At 45.2% G+C, this 20,767-nt stretch overlaps 1 protein-coding gene across 5 annotated transcripts in view; it reads left to right on the forward strand.

Moving 5' to 3' along the window:
• Window positions 1-20,767, forward strand: part of katnal2 (katanin p60 subunit A-like 2) — a 125,789-nt gene that overhangs the window by 63,800 nt on the left and 41,222 nt on the right. For all 5 annotated transcript variants that reach the window (XM_068030112.1, XM_068030121.1, XM_068030131.1 and 2 more), the window contains one exon: window positions 4,287-4,405. In XM_068030112.1, the coding sequence (XP_067886213.1) occupies window positions 4,287-4,405 (119 nt within the window). The remainder of the gene's footprint in view (window positions 1-4,286; window positions 4,406-20,767) is intronic.

The raw sequence follows: 20,767 nt of genomic DNA on the forward strand, positions 1-20,767 counted from the left end.
CACATTGAACAACTTCTCCTTCAACTCCACTCATTTCCTTCAAGTAAAAGGTGTTGCTATGGGTACCCGCATGGGTCCTAGTTATGCCTGTCTTTTTGTGGGATATGTCGAACGTTCCTTGTTCCAGTCCTACTTAGGGCCCCTCCCCCAACTCTTTTTCCGGTACATTGATGACTGTATCGGTGCCGTTTCCTGCTCCTGCCCTGACCTGGAAAACTTTATCAATTTTGCTTCTAATTTCCACCTTTCTCTCACCTTTACATGGTCCATCTCCGACACTTCCCTTCCCTTCCTCGACTTCTCTGTCTCCATCTTTGGGGATAGGCTGTCTACTAATATCCATTATAAACCCACCGACTCCCACAGCTACCTCGACTACACTTCTTCACACCCTGCCTCCTGTAAGGACTCCATTCCATTCTCCCAGTTTCTCCGTCTCCAACGCATCTGCTCTGATGATGCTACCTTCCATGACAGCGCTTCTGATATGTCTTCCTTTTTCCTCAACCGAGGATTCCCCCCCACTGTGGTTGACGGCCCTCAACTATGTCCGGCCCATTTCCCGTACCTCTACCTTCACCCCTTCCCCTCTGTCCCAGAACCGTGACAGGGTTTCCCTTGTCCTCACTTTCCACCCCATCAGCCTCTATATCCAAAGGATCATCCTCCGCCATTTCCGCCACCTCCAGCGTGATGTCACTACCAAATGCATCTTCCTCTCTCTTCCCGTCAGCATTCCGAAGGGATCTTCCCTCCATGACACCCTGGTCCACTCCTCCATTACCCCCACCACCTCATGCTCTTCCCATGGCACCTTCCCCTGCAATCGCAGGAGGTGTAATACCTGCCCATTTACCTCCTCTCTCCTCTCTATCCCAGGCCCCAAACACTCCTTTCAGGTGAAGCAGCGATTTACTTGTACTTCTTTCAATGTAGTATACTGTATTCACTGCTCACAATGTGGTCTCCTCTACACTGGGTGACTGCTTTGCGGAACACCTCTGCTCAGTCTGCAAGCAGGACCCTGATCTTCCGGTTGCTTGCCATTTCAACACTCCCCCCTGCTCTCATGTTCACATCTCTGTCCTGGGATTGCTGCAGTGTTCCAGTGAACATCAACGCAAGCTCGAGGAACAGCATCTCATTTACCGATTAGGCCCACTACAACCTGCTGGACTGAACATTGAGTTCAATAATTTCAGAGCATGACTGGCCACCCATTTTACTTTTACTTTTAGTTATTTTTTTCTTTTTCCTTTAAAAAAAAATGTTTTTTTTTGTTTTATTTTATTTCATCTTATTTTGTTCCGTTTGCTTACCCACTGTTTTTTTCATGTTTGTACTTGCGGCTGTTCAATTTTCAGTCCGTTAACACCCTTTCTGTACTAATGTTTTGTCTTTCAACACAGCATTAACATATCTTTGCTCCATGACCTTCTGGTCAGCTATTCTATGACCTTGTCCTATCTATACCTTCCCCTTTGTTTTCTCTTGCCCCACCCCCACTTTCCTTGCTTATAAACTTTTAGATTTCTAATATTTGCCAGTTCTGAAGAAGGGTCACTGACCTGAAACGTTAACTCTGCTTCTCTCTCCACAGATACTGAGTGTTTCCAGCATTTCTTGTTTTTATTTCAGATTTCCAGCATCTGTAGTATTTTGCTTTTAATTTCCTGTTTGTCTATTCTGCTAGATACTAGAATTACATAATATAATCATTCCAGCTTTTCAGGAAGAATATACAACAAATTTAAGAATTTGCTGTTAATCGTGATTGTTATAAAGGAAACTACATGCACTCTAGTGTAGTTAGTGATGTTCTGACCGAGTTGGGAGGAGTGCAATGTCTTTTCTCATTCCACTTCTCCACATGTCACAACATGTATTTAAATATTTACTCAGTTACAGAAACAGGCAATCATAGACTCTACTCTTTATCCCAGAATGAAATACACCGACCAGGTTTCTTTAATAAACAACAAAATTATCAGTTTATTATAAAACAAGACATAACCAGTACCGAAGCAAAGTATTAACATACAGATTAAAATATGAAAGTTCCCTTTTACCTTATACACACACACACACACACACACACACACACACACACACACACACACACACACACACACACACACACACACACACACACACACACACACACCGGTTAACCGAAAAATAGAGGTTTTCTCCTTAGAGCTCTGTTACCAAAAAAAGGCAAAATTAATACTTTGTCCAAATACTTGCTAATTCTTGAAGAAAAAAGAGAAGATATGGAAAGTTATCCCTGTTTGGTTTGGCGTCCCAAATTTGCGTAGTCGGCTGTCACTGGGATCTTTCGGGAACCATTCTTTTTAGACAATGTTGAAGATCAGTTTGGCAGGTTTTCCAGGAGAAATGCAGCAACAGGGGTTTAGATTAGAGATACAGCACTGAAACAGGCCCTTCAGCCCACCGAGTCTGTGCCGAACATCAACCACCCATTTATACTAATCCTACACTAATCCCATATTCCCAACAAACATCCCCACCTGTCCCTATATTTCCCTACCACCTACCTATACTGGTGACAATTTATAATGGCCAATTTACCTATCAACCTGCAAGTCTTTTGGCTTGTGGGAGGAAACCGGAGCACCCGGAGAAAACCCACGCAGACACAGGGAGAACTTGCAAACTCCACACAGGCAGTACCCGGAATCGAACCCGGGTCCCTGGAGCTGTGAGGCTGTGGTGCTAACCACTGCGCCACTGTGCCGCCCCTAAGGTTTCTGGCAAGCCTTTCAGGAGGAATGCCGCATCAATTTCTCTATTTCTTGTGCTCGCTTCTAAGAGCTTCTCGAAGAGATGGAAAAGCTGGCAGGCTTTTCAAAGAGATAGAAAAGGCTGAGCTAGGGTTTTGTCCTTGGCAGGTTGATTTAAAACTCCTTTCAAAACACTCCACACCCCAACTCACTGCCCAAGGCAAAACCAAAAGCAATATCTCGAGTCAAGTCTCCTGACCCCTATCAATCTTGACCTGCCACTTTACTGTAAACATCTTCTCCAGGTCAAAAAGCCCTTGCTGGGTAATTATGTGAAGACAGGTGACTTCCAGGAAGGGTTGTTTACAAACCAAGTCCAACAGACTTCCTAATGACCCCACTGAATTGCTGGGCCCGATTTTCCCGGCAGTGGCGAGGCTCAGTGGTGGTCCCTCCACCGCTCTTTGACGGGACTCGACATTAAATATTTAATTGAGATGTTTGCATGCATTAAAACCTAACCTGTCGTGATCTTACCTTCGATTCCGGATCTTCAGTGCGACAGGTGGCTCTCACGCGCCTTTACTTTCCCGTCCAAGGAAAGCTGGCGCCACTGTGATGGGGAGGGGGGTGGCCACCCTGCATATTTTATTGAGCCGCCGGGCTCAAGATCGTGGCGGCATGCGGCCCATGCATGCCGGCCTCCATTTTTTTCACTCACCACTGCTCCCGGCGATGGGAAAACAACATTCAGCCCTGATACTCCTACCATTGCTCCAGTTAAGATCAACCAAATCAATACAGGTGAGAATGGATCAAACATAGGACCTTCTTGGTCAGCATAACCGAGTCGACCACACCCATGTTAATCTTCAGTAATGTGTGATTTAATTTCCCCCTATTTTGTGACTTTTGCTTTTCCCTCCTGCTCCTCTCCTGATGGTGCTGTTACTAGGGTATGGATCCATAGAACTGGCAATCATCCAATGCCTTGTTTGAGTCTAGGGAGTAAGTGTTGACAGGCTATTTGTCCAAAATGAGCATTAGAGTTATGCTCACTCAGCTGCCAGCCATAGATATTAACCATGAGTGGGAACCCTGGCTGACTTTCACTTCCTAGCCCACAGTGCTAAGGCCAATTGCAACACCTCCAACTGCTGCCCTGGTTGCATTTATCTAACTCAGCACAAAAAGGAATAAACCCTTTCTGTTTCATGGCTTAGTGCTACCGTTGCTGGTACCTTTTACCTATTAGGCCATTGTGGGAGTTATATTTATGATTTTAAGTGAGTATTTTGCTTTTGATCAATAATGTGTTAGATGACAAAGCTTGTAATAAAGTACTTTGATGTTCTATAGTGTATAGCAGCACACCGTGAGTTACATAAGTAATTATTATAAGGTATTCAGCATTGCTATAGGCTCCTTGTAAGCTATGTGTACAATAACTGATCAAATTTTGTTTTGAAGGCAGAAAAAAATTCATTTTGTTTCATTTCTTCCAGTAATGCCTTGCAAAATATTTATGACTCTTTTGTTAAGGTACTGGAAAAACGTTGCTTGCAAAGGCTGTTGCCACTGAATGTAACACGACCTTCTTCAACATTTCAGCCTCTACTATTGTCAGCAAATGGAGGGGAGATTCTGAAAAACTTGTCCGGGTAGGGAGCATTCAGTTAGTTCCTCTGTCAAATATTCTTGTGCAACTGTTAGGGCTTCTAATTCTAAGTACAGTAAATGCAATGTGTGATGTGGCACTGAGCCATACAGACCAGGTAAGTCCCCTTTTTATACTTAGTAAGCTAATTTCAGCATCACCGAGAAAGGAACATAACATAAGAAATAGGAGTGGACCAAATGGCTCCACAAGCCTGCTTCACTATTCAGTACAATCATGGCTGATCTTCTGCCTTAACTCCACTTTCCCACCTGCTCCCCATATCCCTTGATTCCACGACAGATCAAAAATCCATCTATCCCAGCCTTGAATATACTCAACAGTGGAGTATTCAGAACCCTCTGGGGTCATGAATTCCAAAGATTCACAACCATCTGAGTGAAGAAATTTCTCCTCATCCCAGTCCTAAATAATCAACCCCTTATTCTGAGGTTGTGCCCTCGTGTTCTAGATTCCCCAGCCACGGGGAACAACCTCTGTGTCTACCCTGTCAAGCCCCTTCAGAATCTTGTACGTTTCAATGAATTCACCTCTCATTCTTCTAAACTCCAGAGAGTATATGCCCAATTTATGCAACTTCTCATCCTAGGACAATCCTCTCTCACAGGAACTAATCTAGTGAACCTTTGCTCTACCACCTCCAAGGCAAGTATATCCTTCCTTAGTTATGGAGACCATAACTCTGCACAGTGCTCCAGGGGTGATCTCATCAAAGCCCTATACAATTGCAGCAAGACATCTTTATTCTTGTACTCCAATCACCTTACAATAAAGGCCAACATACCATTTTCCTTTCTAATTGCTTGCTGTGCCTGTATGTTAACTTTTTGTTTTCCTTGTACAGGTACACCCAAGTCTCTCCTAACATCAATATTTAAAAATTTCACACCTTTGAAAAAATATTTTGATATTCTATTATTAACAGTGAATAATCTCACATTTCCCCATGTTATAGCCAGAAAGCCAGTTCGTGAAGGATACTTTTATATTTATTTACAGAGTTACACATTACAAGCATACACCTCCACAGTGGCGCAGTGGTTAGCACCGCAGCCTCACAGCTCCAGCGACCCGGGTTCAATTCCGGGTACTGCCTGTGTGGAGTTTGCAAGTTCTCCCTGTGTCTGCGTGGATTTCCTCCGGGTGCTCCGGTTTCCTCCCACATGCCAAAGACTTGCAGGTTGATGGGCAAATTGGCCATTAGAAATTGCCCCTAGTATAAGTAGGTGGTAGGGAAAAATATAGGGACAGGTGGGGATGTGGTATGAATATGGAATTAGTGTAGGATTAGTATAAATGGGTGGTTGATGGTCGGCACAGACTCGGTGGGCCGAAGGGCCTGTTTCAGTGCTGTATCTCTAAACTAAACTAAACTAAAAAGCCACAGTTTCAGATCACGCCTGTTTATGGGGATTCAAATGAATCACCAGTTAATGTCCACCACCTGCACACAATTAAACACAATTAATATGGAATCAACAGATTGCCTCTCTCTTCAAATAAAAATTAGAGTTAATATGTACAACCAAAATTTCTAAACAAATTTAATCAATAAGCTCCATATTCTGTACAATGCATTACCTTGTGGGACACCCCTCCTCTAGGACACCCAACAATTTCTATGTACATGCATTTCTTTTTGTAAAACAATCAAAGTCGGGATCTTGCAGCCACCCATTTAATTTTCGACATTTCCTTTCCAGCATTTGTTTCAAACCAGCAAGGTCAATCTGTAACCTTTTCTCACTCAGACTTTGCATACCGTGTAGGTGAGGTGAGAGTGACTGCCCTTGACATCAAGGCAGCATTTGACCAAGTATGGCATCAAGGAGCCCTAGCAGAACTGGAGTCAATGGGAATCGGGGGGAAAACTCTGCGCTGGTTGGAGCCATACCTAGCACAAAGGAAGATGGTTGTGGTTGTTGGACATCAGTCATTTCAGCTCCAGGACATTATTGCAGGAGTTTTTCAAAGTAGTGTCCTACGCCCAACCATCCACAGCTGCTTCATCAATGACCTTCCTTCAATCAGAAGGTCAGAAGTGGAGATGTTCGCTGATGATTGCACAATGTTCAGCACCATTTGCAACTCCTCAGATACTGATGCAGTTCGTGTAGAAATGCAGCAAGACCTGGACACTATCCAGGCTTGGGCTGATAAGTGGCAAGTAACATTTGCGCCACACAAGTGCCAGGCAATGACCATCTCCAACAAGAGAGAATGTTACCATCTCCCCTTGACATTCAATGGCATTACAATCGCTGAATCCCCCACTATCAACATCCTGGGGGTTACCATTGACCAGAAACTGAACTGGAGTAGTCATGTAAATACCGTGGCTACAAGAGCCAGTCAGAGGCTAGGAATCGTGTGGCGAGTAACTCACCTTCTGACTCCCCAAAACCTGCCCTCCATCTGCAAGACACAAGTCAGGAGTGTGATCAAATACTCTCCACTTGCCTGGATGGGTGCAGCTCCAACAACACTCAAGAACCTCAACACCATCCAGGACAAAGCAGCCCGCTTGATTGGCACCCCATTGACAAACGTTCACTCCCTCCACCACTAACGCACAGTGGCAGCAGTGTGTACCATCTACAAGATGCACTGCATCACCGCACGAAGGCACACACCATCCTGACTTGGAACTATATTGCCGTTCCTTCATGGTCTCTGGGCCAAAATCCTGGAACTCCCTTCTTAACAACACTGTGGGTGTACCTATCCCACATGGACTGCAGCAGTTCAAGAAGGCAGCTTACCACCACCTTCTCAAGGGCAATTAGGGATGGGCAATAAATGCTGGCTTAGCCAGTGACACCCACATCCCATGAATGAATAAAAAAAATTATCCCACACTGAACGATTATCTACATAACATTTCATTCAGATGCCCTTTGTACAGAATCTCACTTAAAATATTTGACAAATAGAAACCCATATCCACTGCTTGCAGAAGAGCATGTAAAGTACTTTTAACAAACCATTTTATTTTCTGAGCTTCCCAAGCTAAAGGACAACATTTCCCATTTTCACCTGTCGAATACTATGAAACTAGCTGCACTGGAATACCCATCAAGAAGATTAGCATGTTAATCGTTGCTAAAAATGACTAGTGTCGTATTCTTTGGGTCACTTGAGGGTGAGAATTAAAGAATGCATTTCTCCAGATGTAACTTTTTTAATGTTTTATTCGCCCTTGAACATTCTTGAATTTCGGGTGTTTCATCATAAGTACTTAACTCCAACATATCAAAACTAGCATTTTGTTTAGTCTGAGTACCCAACCAGTTCAACTGACCAATCAAGCCTTGCAATAGCTGTCTTTTCTTTAGAAATAACATCATCTTTCTGTGAGGATCTAATACAAATAACTGGGATGGGAGTTAAACTCTCTAAATAGGATTGTTGATTTAAAGTTACTCTAGACCTAATATCTAAACCAATATATTTAAAAATTCCACAAGCTTGACTCACAATTTTAAATTCTACCCTAATCTTATTAACACATTTCTCAAATTCTGCAGTACCACCCCAAAAGAAATCATCAACATGCATCATGAAGATGCCTGAAAGTTTTCTTTATGATACCAATAAAACCTTACAGGACCTGCTTTTAATTGAACACATCAAATTTTCAGCAAAACTGATCCTACCAAAAAATACCACATCCTGGAAGCAATATTCAGATCATAGACACATTTGTTTAGTTTCCATAGTTTTCCTTCTGCATCTGCTGCCTCTTTGAGAGCTTTCAGAAACACTACTCTCTCAAAAGCAGAAATACCTCTTTTACGTTGATTGATCTGCACTCCTATGAATATGTGAAAAGACCTGAAAAGATTTTCAAGATTACTTTTCCAGATGTGAGAGAGTCCACTCCAACATCTATCACCCAGTTGCTCTTCAAAATCCCGAGCAACTAGCCTCACTTTAGCCTTTAATCCAAATTGCAAAGACTTTTACAATACAAAGCTGGTTGCCCCTTATCTGGTACCTCACAATAAACTCCAAACTCTATCCAATGATCTAATTCCGTTTGTTTTGCCTCTCTTCGTTTAACTTCAAGCGTATTGACAACCACAAAACCTTCACAATCATGAGCACTTCTGCCTATAGTTCAGCTATGAGACTGTTCTGGAGCTATCCAAGCTATGGTCTCTACTTGCACTTTATGTCTGTCAGGACTACTACTGCGAGATTTTCCCCCTCTCCCCCTTGCACTATTGGAGGATCTTTCTTTGGTATTGTCACAAGAGTTTTTTTTATTGAAAGCTGAGAATTCTGTGTGTTTAAAAGACTGAGAAAAAGGATTTTCTGTGAACATTGAATGCTGAAACTTGGTATTTGAACTGAGTGGGATAGACTGCAAGACACCTGTTCCAAACAACAGTAAGGGAAATGACAGTTCACATGATTTATTAAGAGTTTTGGTTTCACTTTTGCATTGTGGAGAGCAGGAGGCAGAACAAACTGGCTGGGACCTTATTTTTCCAGACCAGATAAAAAGACCTCTTCCTGAAAAAGAAGGTTTGCCTCTCTTGTAAAAAGAAATTCTGCATTTGAGGTGATGGCTGTGATCTGCCTGGAGAGAGAAAAAGATCTCTGGAGAGGGAAAGACCCAGGAAGAGGAGCTAATAAAAACAAGAAATGCTGGAAATACTCAGCAGGTCTGGCAGCATCTGTGGAGAGAGAAGCAGAGTTAATGTTTCAGGTCAGTGACCCTTCTCCAGAACTGGAAGAGGAGCTGCTGCTCTCTGTGGAGAAAGGCTCCTTTGCTGAGAGGAAGCCCTGCATTTTAAAAGGGAGCAGATTCTTATTGCCTCCGGTCTCTGAAAAATCTCTGGCTCAGGAGTGAGTCCTGTTGCCTCATGTTTTGAGAGATCCTGTTGCTACACCTTTTGCTGAAAGATCTGCGCGATGCCTGCTGGAGACAAAGTGCTGTGAACGCCTACCCATCACAGACTGTTAATAAACCTCACCTGGAGAGACTTCAAGTGGCGTCTGACTATTTGACTCTTGGAAACCTCACTGACCTGGAAATACCCTACCAGAACGTTACAACCCAGTTATTTTATGATTCCTAAGAAACAGTTGTAATCCAAAACATCCTTTTGAAACTGGTTAACTTTTTTAAATGTATGTGTGTTTGCATGAGGGTTAGGTAGAATAAGAAGTGTGAAAAGAATTTTTTCACATCTAGAGTTAGCTCATTATTGTTTAAGACTTAGTTTATTAATAAATAGTTAATTTTGTTGCTGTTTAAAGAAACCTGGTTTATTCTGGGGGACAAATAAGAGTGTTTAATTTGGATATTTTTCCAGTAGATGGGAAACCTTTGCTAATATGCTATGACTAGTGGAGTAATGGGACTGAATTAACAGTTCATTACTCCTGCCTCGGTCATAACAGTATGTTATGGTTCTCTGACAGAAGAGTCACTTTCAGACTCATTATCAGTACTTTCACTGCGCTTTTTTACTCTCCACTCTTTCAACCTTTTCTGTCAGTCCATGGACCTCACTCTTGGTCATCATTCTGAACATTCAACCAATATTTAAACTTGCAAGTAGCTTTTCCTGCATGTCCGACAATTATTGCATCCCTCCATTCACTTCACTAGACCCCTCTGGAATATATGTGACCCGAGTACCCACTCTGGGAAATTGGCCTTTGGATGTGATAACTCTGTCATGTGTGCCATGATTACTCACATTACCACTATCCAGCCCTTGATGTGCTGTATTCTGTCCTTTAGAATGTTCATCACAAATACATAAGCACTTGAGGTACAAGGTGCCTTGTTTACTTCTATCAGATGTTCAGAAAATGAGATTTTGTAATTAATTCTGATTAATTGTGAGGAATGAACCCTAACAATTTAATTGCCATGTTTGATAAATCCTGTCTTACCATCACAACCTATTACTGTACCAGGGCCTTCCCATTCCCTGTGAATAGACCAAATCTCCTGAATTAAATTTTGTCTCAGATCGTCTTGTGTAATGCCTCAGTCCTCTCCGAATCTTTCCGAGACCACAGCCTTGATGAAAGCCTGTCTCATTGCATGTTAAGCATTCAGATGTTCCCACAGAAATTTGAATTAATTTTAGTAGCTTCTAGAGCAGGAGGACTATCACACAGCACAGAAGGCAATTTGGGATTTTGCTTATAGACTAGTTGATAAGGACAATACTTTTCAATCATCTGGAGTGAATTCCTTGCATGAACCATGCATGACAGGGCAGTTGTCAACATACAGTCTGGCTGATCAGCTAAAATTTTATGCAGTATTTCATTGAACACGGGATGGGACTTTCAGCTGTGGTATTCATGAACATGATGTTCATATTTTCACACAGGTCTCTGAGCTCATCATTGACAAATTCCCCTCCGTTATCACTCAGAAACTTTGCCGATGTCCAAGTCCTGTCCCTATCCATTTCTCCATGCTTTTGTCTATGATATCCCTTTTGTCCTTAGTATTATTGTAGAAAGACTAAAGCTGGTTGCCAGGTCTACAAAATCTGAAATGCAAATATTTGCCTTTATCCCATACCTTTAGATCCATGGCGACTACATCATTAGTCATGTGAACTGGAAGGCTTACAATATGATGTGATAGCGTCCTCTAATACTTTTTACAGATTTCACACTTTTTACTAATCTCTTCTATTAGTCTCATATACTCTTCTTCAACCACACCTACATCTTTTAGCAGGGTTTTTAACCTTTGACAAGTAGGGTGAGCAAATTGAATTTGCTTTTTGTCTCTGAATCACTGATGCCATTAATAGTTATCGAACACTCTGATGAGAAATAATGTGTTTTGTTAAGGGGTACAATAATGTCCTGACTGGGTAAACTGCAGATCCACTAACATTCCAAAAATAATTGCCTTCTCATGCTCCATGTCAAGTTTCATTTGTACGTTTTCATCGAAGGTTTACTCAACAGTATAAGTATCTCGAGAGATTACATCAATACTTATAGAATGGCTTACTCCAGCTATTTTACATGGAATTATAACTCTCTTTAGTAACCTCAATGTGTTGTTATCACCCAACCTAAAGCAAGTAGTACTTTTATATTCTTTAAGCTTGTGTTGATCCTACTTAGTACATCAAGATAACATTTCAGACAATCTGTTCTACATAATGTCGAAGTGCAAGCACTATCCACCACTCCACAGTTAAATGAGGCTGTGACTAATGCATTCATCGCAGGACTAAAATTCCTTATGACCAGTGTAATTTGTTCGGATTCATCATTATTTACATCCTCTTCCTCAGAATTTTCTTCATGTGTCATTTCGAGGGCCCAACCTCTCTGCTTTGGGCAGTTAATTGCATAATGATACTTTGAATCACACCTGAAGCATCTATTAACTGTTCCTTGGGCATTCCTGGGATTAATTCAGCTATTATTATTGTTATTATTCACCTATTCACCTACGGTAGTCAAGAAGGCATATGGCATGCTTGCCTTCATCGGTCGGGGCATAGAGTATAAAAATTGGCAAGTCATGCTGCAGCTGTACAGAACTTTAGTTAGGCCACACTTAGAATATTGTGTGCAATTCTGGTCGCCACACTACCAGAAGGACGTGGAGGCTTTGGAGAGGGTACAGAAGAGGTTTACCAGGATGTTGCCTGGTCTGGAGGGCATTAGCTATGAGGAGAGGTTGGATAAACTTGGATTGTTTTCCCTGGAACGACGGAGGTGGAGGGGTGACATGATAGAGGTTTACAAAGTTATGAGAGGCATGGACAGAGTGGATAGTCAGAAGCTTTTTCGCAGGGTGGAAGAGACAGTTACTAGGGGACATAGGTTTAAGGTGAGAGGGGTAAAGTTTAGAGGGGATGTGCGGGGCAAGTTCTTTACACAGAGGGTGGTGAGTGGCTGGAACTTGCTGCCGGGGGAGGTGGTGGAAGCAGGTACGATAATGACGTTTAAGAGGCATCTTTACAAATACATGAATAGGATGGGAATAGAGGGATACGGTCCCCGGAAGTGCAGAAGGTTTTAGTTTAGGCAGGCATCAAAATCGGCGCAGGCTTGGAGGGCCGAATGGCCTGTTCCTGTGCTCTACTGTTCTTTGTACTATTATTATTTCCAATTGTGTTTTCTGCTGTAATAGCCAGATCTGCAAAAGGTGCTTTCATCCTCATTTTGCCTATCTTTAATCCTTTCATTGCATTGACACCTGCGTCCAGTATCTGGACCATTCTGAAATCTGGCAATCATTGAGTCCTCTGTTCTTTGTGTCGCTGCAGAATGTCCCATTTGTTCCATGAAGGCTAAGGGAAATGAATGTTTGTTTCCCAAGGCAGTTTTTCAGGGCAGCAGACATTCGATCCAACAGGGTCTCCCTCTCTGAGAACCGAACACCAGTTAGAAACAGTAGCCTGTCCATATGAGACACCATAGCTTATTCCCTCAGTTTAAATGCTAGAACTGATTCAGGGATCCACAAACTGAATTTCTCTTTTTTTTATAAGAGCTGATATTCTTCCATGGAATGTCCATCTGTTTTCTGAAATCTATCAAAGTCCAACCATGTCTCATAGGCACTTGACTGATCATCTTTGTTGTAAATTTCATTTAAGAAGGTCCAAACTTTCAGCACTGAAGGGCATCCAGCTCACAAAATACTTCAATTCTGACTTTACTTCTTGTAGAAAGTGACAACGCCAAGGTCATATCTTCTTTCCTCTTTGGTAGGGACCTAACCTGTGTCCACATATCGCATTTATTCTTTCACTGGTCATATAATTCAGACTCCGAGAACATTGGAGGGTAATCATTCTCCAACATATTACTCTTAGTTTCTTCTGTTTTCCAAACTAGCTACTGGGAGCATAGTTTTCTGCCTGAATTTTTTTCCTTAGCTTCCAACTTTCACCTTTAGGCAACCATCCTCTGCTACTATGGTATAATCCAGAAAATGAGTTGGTGAAGGATAGAACTGGAGCCAATCTTTACACACTTTTAAATTTATTTACAGAGTTGCACATCACAAGCATACACCTCCCAACGCAACAACCACAGTTTCAGTTTCTGTCTATTTATACCTCTTTTGAAACAAATGGTAACTTAAAGAGAGGGATTAAATACCTCTATTGAAGGGGCACCAGTAATATACGGTAACAAAAAAAACTATGAAGGAAACTTAGCTAAATCAAACTAAAATGCCATTCCCAGGAGTGATGATGCATTCCAATCCCTCCAGTGCCAACCGGTTTTGGAAGGCCTCAAGCGTACCAGTCAACACTGCATGCTCACTCTCCGGGGCCACCCAGGCAAGGACGTAGCCATGGAAGAGAGGCAGACAGTTTGTCCGAATGAACCCCCCGTCCGCCCACTGCCTGGACCTGTGGATGGACACCTTGGCCAGGCCCAGGAACAGTCCCATGAGGAGGTCCTCTCCACAGTGGGCGGCCAAAGATCAGGAGTGTGGGACTTTGCACATTCTGTATATATGTGAAACATGGACTCGTCCAGGCTGCAAAAATTACAAGTGGCCCGGAAGTCTGTGAGTTGTCTTAATAATCTATTGCACGAGACTGCCATGTGCAACACTCTCCAAGCCAAATCCCTGATGTACAAAGGAAGGACTCCCGCATAGAGTGCTTCCCACTGGGGGCCCCTGCCTCCTCCAGAAGGCAGGACGGAACGCCATGTCGTGTCCGGACTGCTAGCGATGCCGAGGAAGTGGAGGGTGTGCAACAGCAGCCCATACAGGAAACCCTGCCACATAAACTGGAATGACACAAAGGGGATTTCCAAAAGGTGGCTCAGAATTGAGGAGCCCAGGCTCCCAGGGGAGGTTTTGGGGCCTGGGACCGATGAAAATTCCTGGCTGAACGGGGGTCAGCTCGGACAGGTGTGCTCCACGTACCTGAGTTGCCTCGGCACCACGAGTGCAGTCAAGACCGAGTACCACATTTTTAAGACTGTCAATGTCGTTGGTCATGAGCTAGACGCTCCCCAAGGACGCACATGAGCACCAGCTCTTCAGCGACATCTAGCCCACTTCTCCAGCATCCGGCATGTCTCTGACTCTGGTCACCTTGGCAGCCAGTACCCTCTCCTCTGTCAGCCACATGAACCCATATTGCTGCAGGTGTGGATTCCTGGGCAGTGGCTCCTGGAGGATCGCTGCCACTCCTAATGGGGGAGGACCAGCGCCTGACCATCCTCTCTAAGCAAGAGATTCAGCACTGCGGCAGCGACCCCAGTGCTGTCTTTTGTCCCAGAAGAAATTAATTAATTAATTCATTCATTCATTTCTTCTGTATCTTGGTGACAAACTGGGTGGGGGGCAGCGGCAGGGGTTGGGATCAAAGTGACCAACCGGTACCGCAGCATCATAGCCACCTTGGTTTATGACCAACACTTGACCCCTGAAGGACAGCACTTGGAGCTCCTGTCCAGCGTCCTAGGTGACCTCTAGCTCTTGCCAGTTCACTGGCCAGGATTCCTAGGTAGGGCTAAGATCGACTCCTAGGTTGAGGAATAAAAACAAGAAATGCTGGAAATCCTCAACAGGTCTGGCAGTATCTGTGGAGAGAGAAGCAGAGTTAACGTTTCAGAACAGTGACCCTTCTTCAGAACTGACAAATATTAGAAATGTAAAAGATTTTAAGCAAGTAAAGCGGGGGTGGGGCAAGAGATAACAAAAGAGAAGGTGTTGATAGGACAAGGTCACAGAGAATAACTAACCAGAAGGTCATGGAACAAAGGCAAACGGTATCTTTTTGGTGTGTTGAAAGACAAAGCGTTAATACAGAGAGGGTGTGAATTGACTGTAAAGCACAAAGCACTCCAAGCACAAACATTAAATTTTTTTTAAAAACCAGAAACTGTGGGTAGGCACAATAGAAACAGACTAACTAAACTAAAAAAACTAAAATAAAAGAACCAACCAAAAAAGAAAAAATAACTAAACAAACAAGTGGGGGGGGGGGGGGGGGCGCCGCCTGTCATGCTCTGAAATTATTGAATTCAGTGTTCAGTCCGGCAGGCTGTAGCGTGCCTGATCGATAAATGAGATGCTGTTCCTCGAGCTTGCATTGATGTTAGCTGGAACACTGCAGCAAAATTTTTTTTTAATGTTAGTGCTTGGCGTGCTTTGTGCTTTACAGTCAATTCACACCCTCTCTGTACTAATGCTTTGTCTTTCAGCACACTATTAACATACCGTTTGCCTTTGTTCCATGACCTTTTGGTCAGTTATTCCCTGTGACCTTGTCCTATCAACACCTTCTCTTTAGTTCTCTCTTGCCCCACCCCCTGCTTTACTTGCTTAAAATCTTTTACATTTCCAATATTTGTCAGTTCTGAAGAAGGGTCACTGACCTGAAACGTTAACTCTGTTTCTCTCTCCACAGATGCTGCCAGACCTGCTGAGTATTTCCAACATTTCTTGTTTTTATTTCAGATTTCCAACATCTGCAGTATTTTGCTTTTATCCTAGGTTGAGGAGGTGTGTTGTGCTCTGGGCAAAAGGCCTGAGCTCCTTCAGCAGGGAGTCCATCCGCCACTGACCCACCAGGAGTCCAGAACATTTTTCCCAGTTGATCCTGGCAGAGGACGCCACAGCGTAGACCTGCTGACACTAATGCATCCTCTGCAGGTCACCAGGATCCATGACCATAAGGAGCACATCATCGGCGTAAGCCGAGAGGACGACCTCCATATTCGGCCCGCGCAGAGCTAGTCCGTCAACCTCCTCCATAAGAGGCACAGGAAAGGCTCTACGTAGATGGCATATAACTGGCTGGACATGGGGTGCCCCTGATGTACCCCCTCTCCTGAATCAAAGGGGCACCATCAAAGACCTGTTAACCTTAATCAGACACTCCATGGCGACATACAAAAGTCAGATCCGGGCGACAAATTGAGACCCGACCCTGAATGCCTGCAGAGCCCCGAACAAATATTCATGAACCACCCTGTCGAACGCCTTCTCTTGAGCAGGGAGAGGAGGGCAACCAACGGATCAGTTCCCTTACCAGATGGATTGTCCGGCCCGGGGCCCTGTAGGACTAGTGGAGGAGGATCATGTGAGCCAGCTTGGTGCCAAAGCGAGCAAATATGGCCCTGGCAAAGATCTTGTAGTCCGTGTTGAGGAAAGACACCGAGCGGCAGTTTTTAAGCAGGCGGAGATCTCATCCGTAAGAGGGCAGCATGTCCAATGACAGCCCTGTGCCAAGAGAGGGGCATCTCCCCAGTCACCAGACTTCCCCCAGGATCTGCACGTAGTCATTCCCCAGGATTTCCCAGAATGCCCTGTGGAACTCCACTGTCAGCCCATTCAGCCCTGGGGACCTGCCTCTCGAGAGCAGATCACGGGTACCTGTCAGCTTCCCAGAACTAAGTGGAACATTGAGCCGTTCGGTGCCCTCCAGGCTGACCTTTGGCAGGTCCTCCCTCAAAACTCTGTGAGCATCCTCACTGGACAGATCTGGAGAGCACAGAGTGCCATAATCGGCCTGGGCTTGGCACTGATCCTCTCTGGAGCCGAGACAAGGAAACAGTCATCAGCCAGCAGCCCCAGGATCTGCTTATGGGCCCCCTGCCTTTTTTCCAGTGAGTAGAAGAAGTGGAAGCCGCAGTCCAGCTCCTGAAGAAACCGGGCCTCACAAATGCACCCAGGACCTGACAAGCTGCAGGTCCGTCATCGCGCCCTTCTTCTCGTCGTACACCTTCCACAGGGCCAGGTCTTCAACAGCCTGACCGAGATGGGATTCCAGGTTGAGAACCTCCTGTTCCAACCTCTCGACCCTGGCCTTCTGTCTCCTGGTCAACCCCCTCGCGTTCTCTTGACAGAAGACACGGATGTGAGCCTTGCCCACTTTGCACCTTGGCCTCAAGGAGGGGAAGCCTCCCTGCTTCCTTCTCCAGTCAGCCCAGAATTGATGAAGCCAGTCCTGGAACTGTTCATCCTCCAGCAGCAGGTTGTTAAAATGCCATGCGCGCAGAACTCACCAGGCGATGGTCAGAGCCTGGCCCTGGCCGCACGGAAGACGCTGGGATGCAGGTGATACCTGCCCAAGAAATGTAAAGGCAGTCGATTCTGAACCCTCCTCCTCCAGATGTCACAAAGGTGAAAGTGCTGGAGTCGAGATGGAGATTTCACCAGACGTTCACCAAGTCACAGGACCCTCAACTTCTCCATCGCTGCTGGGCAGTGCGGGGCCTGGGAATGGTCCCAGACTTCTAGAGTACAGATGAAATCCCCCCCGAGGATGATGTACTCACCAGCATCAGTAGAACGAAGATGAATGGACACTTTTTAGAAGAAGCATACCTACTACGTACCAGTCTGGGGAGTGTACATGTTCACTAAGTGAAGCAGCACGTCCCACAGCTGGATGGTGAGATGGAGCAAGTGGCCTGGCACAGGATCTTTGACCCCCAAGATCTCCTGCTGAAAATGTGGGGCCAACAAGATAGCCACCCTGCCTGAATTGGAAGCGAGGTCGTTCATGTAGACCCCTCCTTGCCATTCCAGGAGCCTAGTAGTTTTGTCTCCCGGAATGGTGTGGTTTTCCTACAGGAAGCACACTGCAAACTTCCCTTCCTTCAGGAGTGAGAAGTTGAGAAATCTACGGTGTGCCTTTCTGCTGCCGTTGATGTTGAGGCTGACGATGATTGTCATCATGTGCGACTATCACCTACACCCTAGAGTGGGGAGGGAGCAGAGTCATTCCTGATCCTCCGCTTGCTCAGCAGCCTGGTGAGGAACGTCTTGAACCAGCACTGCTCGAATCAGTTCACGTGCTTGCGGCTTTCAAACCAGCGCAGATGGATCTGATGCGCAGTGCCAGCTCCGACCATCAGTCAAGGACCAGCTGGACTTTGTCACTCCAACCCCAGTTGATAGATAAAAATTCCTGGAGCACCTCAAGGAGGATGAGTGGGGACTCGGAGGGGGAATGAGGGCATCCTCTGCCTTGCTGGCAATGGATTCTAAATCATCCCCGGTTCCCTCCACTGAGTCACTGCCCTCCGGGTCATCACCGTCAACGACCTACCCTTCCATCTCACAGAGTGCAGAGGGTGGCCCGGCCACGCCAGCTGGCTCTAATTCTGCCACCATCCCACCCCCAGGATCAGTGGCAGGGGCGTTCTCTTTGGGCTCCTCCAGGGGGTGTGGGCCAGAGGATGTCAGCAGCCCAGGGCCCGCTCCACCTCAGGCACCGGGTCCTGCGGAGACGCAGAGATCAATTCCAACTCCAGTACTCCTGGCGCCAAGGTCAGAGATGGAGAAAGGGGGGCCTTCACCTCCCACACCACTGCCCAGTGACCCAACATGTGGGTCCTTTTTAATTGGATCTTCCACCAGATTGGGCAAGTCCCGGGGGACATCATGTAGCTGGGCAAGTTCAGCCTCAACTACCTCACCCACTTCAGCGCCCAGGACCCTGACGAGGTAAAGAGTTTTCTGGTACGTTCCCCACCCTTCTCCCGGGCAAGGATCTCAACTTATCCCTGGGAGGCACAGGCTGGACCAAAGGATCTGTCTCAGCCACTTGCAGGGTGGACGACCCCTGTCTAGGGTGTGCGGTGGTGGGACATGGGGCAGGATTCTGGAGGGGCATCAACCCCTCTTCTACGGAGGGACATCCCTTACCTGGGTTCACCTCTGTTTCAGAGGAGTGGCATTTCTTTTTCTGAGAGGGATGCGGAGAGAGGGAGACCTCCATATCTGTTGGAGTCTCTTGCTCCACACCCTTCCTTAGCTCCTTGCTATCACGACCGAGTCCTGCCACAGAGTGTTAAGGTTTTACAATGGCCTCGGGGTCGCTCATGGGCAAGGAGATACACGCAGGATCGCTCGCAGGTTGTCTCTTACTATCCAGGGGGCTCGCCTCAGTATGGCTGGATTTATGCCATGCCTTCCTTCTGCTTGGACGTTCTCACCCCTTTCCGCCGGCGAAAATGGTGACATTGGCCGTCAACGCTGACTGCACCCCGGAGGGTACAGGTGCAAGATTAGGATTGGAGGGAGGTGCAGCAGTGCCAGGCTCTGCCGCCTTCGATGTTTTGGCTGCTTGGGAGGCATGGCAGTTCTTCTGTACATGCCCCCCTCCTTACAGGCATGGCACCGCATGCCGTCTGACATCCAGAAGACGGGGTAGGCCGCCCCCTGGTGTTGAATGGTGAACACACCCTCTGGGTCCTCATCCCGTACCATCTGCACAAAGACTTGGCGCTGGAAGGAGAAAACATGTTGAAGGCTGGCCTCCGTGACTAATGTCAGGCTAACTGGCCTGTAGTTCCCTGTTTTCTCTCTCCCGTCTTTCTTGAATAGCAGTGTTGCATTAGCTAACTTCCAATCTCCTGGGACATTTTCTAGACTCTAGGGAACTTTGCTGAATCATAACCAGTGCATTCACTATCTCTGCAGCTACCTCTTTTAGAACCCTAGGATGTAGGGTCCTAGGGATTTTTAAGCCTTTAGTTTCTTAAGTTTCTCTAATACTTATCCCTCTGCTGATATTAATTGCTTTAAGTTCCTCATTCTTGTTAATCCCTTGGTTACCCTTTATTTCTGGTATTTGTTATGACTGAGGCGGGAGGAGTGCACTGTTAATTCAGTCCCACTTCTACACAAGTCATAGCATCTCAATAAATTTTCCCACTTATTGGAATAGCCAATTAGATACTCTATTTGTCCCCAGAATAAAGCACACCAACCAGGTTTCTTTACTAAATGACAAAAATGATCTGTTTATTATAAAACCAAGTCTTAGCCAATAATGAAGTAAGTATATATGCGAATTGAGATATTAAAGCTCCTTATTTCTTTTCCCTAGCTCTCACGCACATGCACATACATCCAAAAACCAGTTAACTGGGAAGAAAAGGGATTTTTGTTTACAGCGTTTCAAAGGAATAAAAGGAATTAAAAAAACTTAGACTGCAATGATCTGGAAGGAAGTTCTTTGGTTTGGCGAGGTGTTCCCAAAGTCGAATAGTTGGATGCCACTCAACCAGGCGAGGTTGATGAACAGTCTGTGTTGGATAGGCTTCAAAGAAATTCAACAGAAGAAGGCTTCTATCAGGGGTATAGCAACAGATGTCAGTTCTCACATTTGATGCTAAAGTCCTTTTAAAGATGCAAGGTTTCTGGGAATTCAGGGTTTCTTCAAAAATGCAGGAGGCAAAAGTATCACTTTATACAAGCTTTTGCTTTTCAAGAGCAAAGATTCTTTACAGAGAGGTAATAATTGTCTGTTTTTTCTTCTGATCTCCTGGCAGGTCCAAATCAAATTCCAATTGCCTGCTTTAGTCCAAACCCACTGGCTTTTAAAGTTTAAAAATGAAACCAAAA

This window comes from Heterodontus francisci, chromosome 1 (assembly GCF_036365525.1).
Source record: "Heterodontus francisci isolate sHetFra1 chromosome 1, sHetFra1.hap1, whole genome shotgun sequence".
In the NCBI taxonomy this organism is placed as follows: domain Eukaryota; kingdom Metazoa; phylum Chordata; class Chondrichthyes; order Heterodontiformes; family Heterodontidae; genus Heterodontus; species Heterodontus francisci.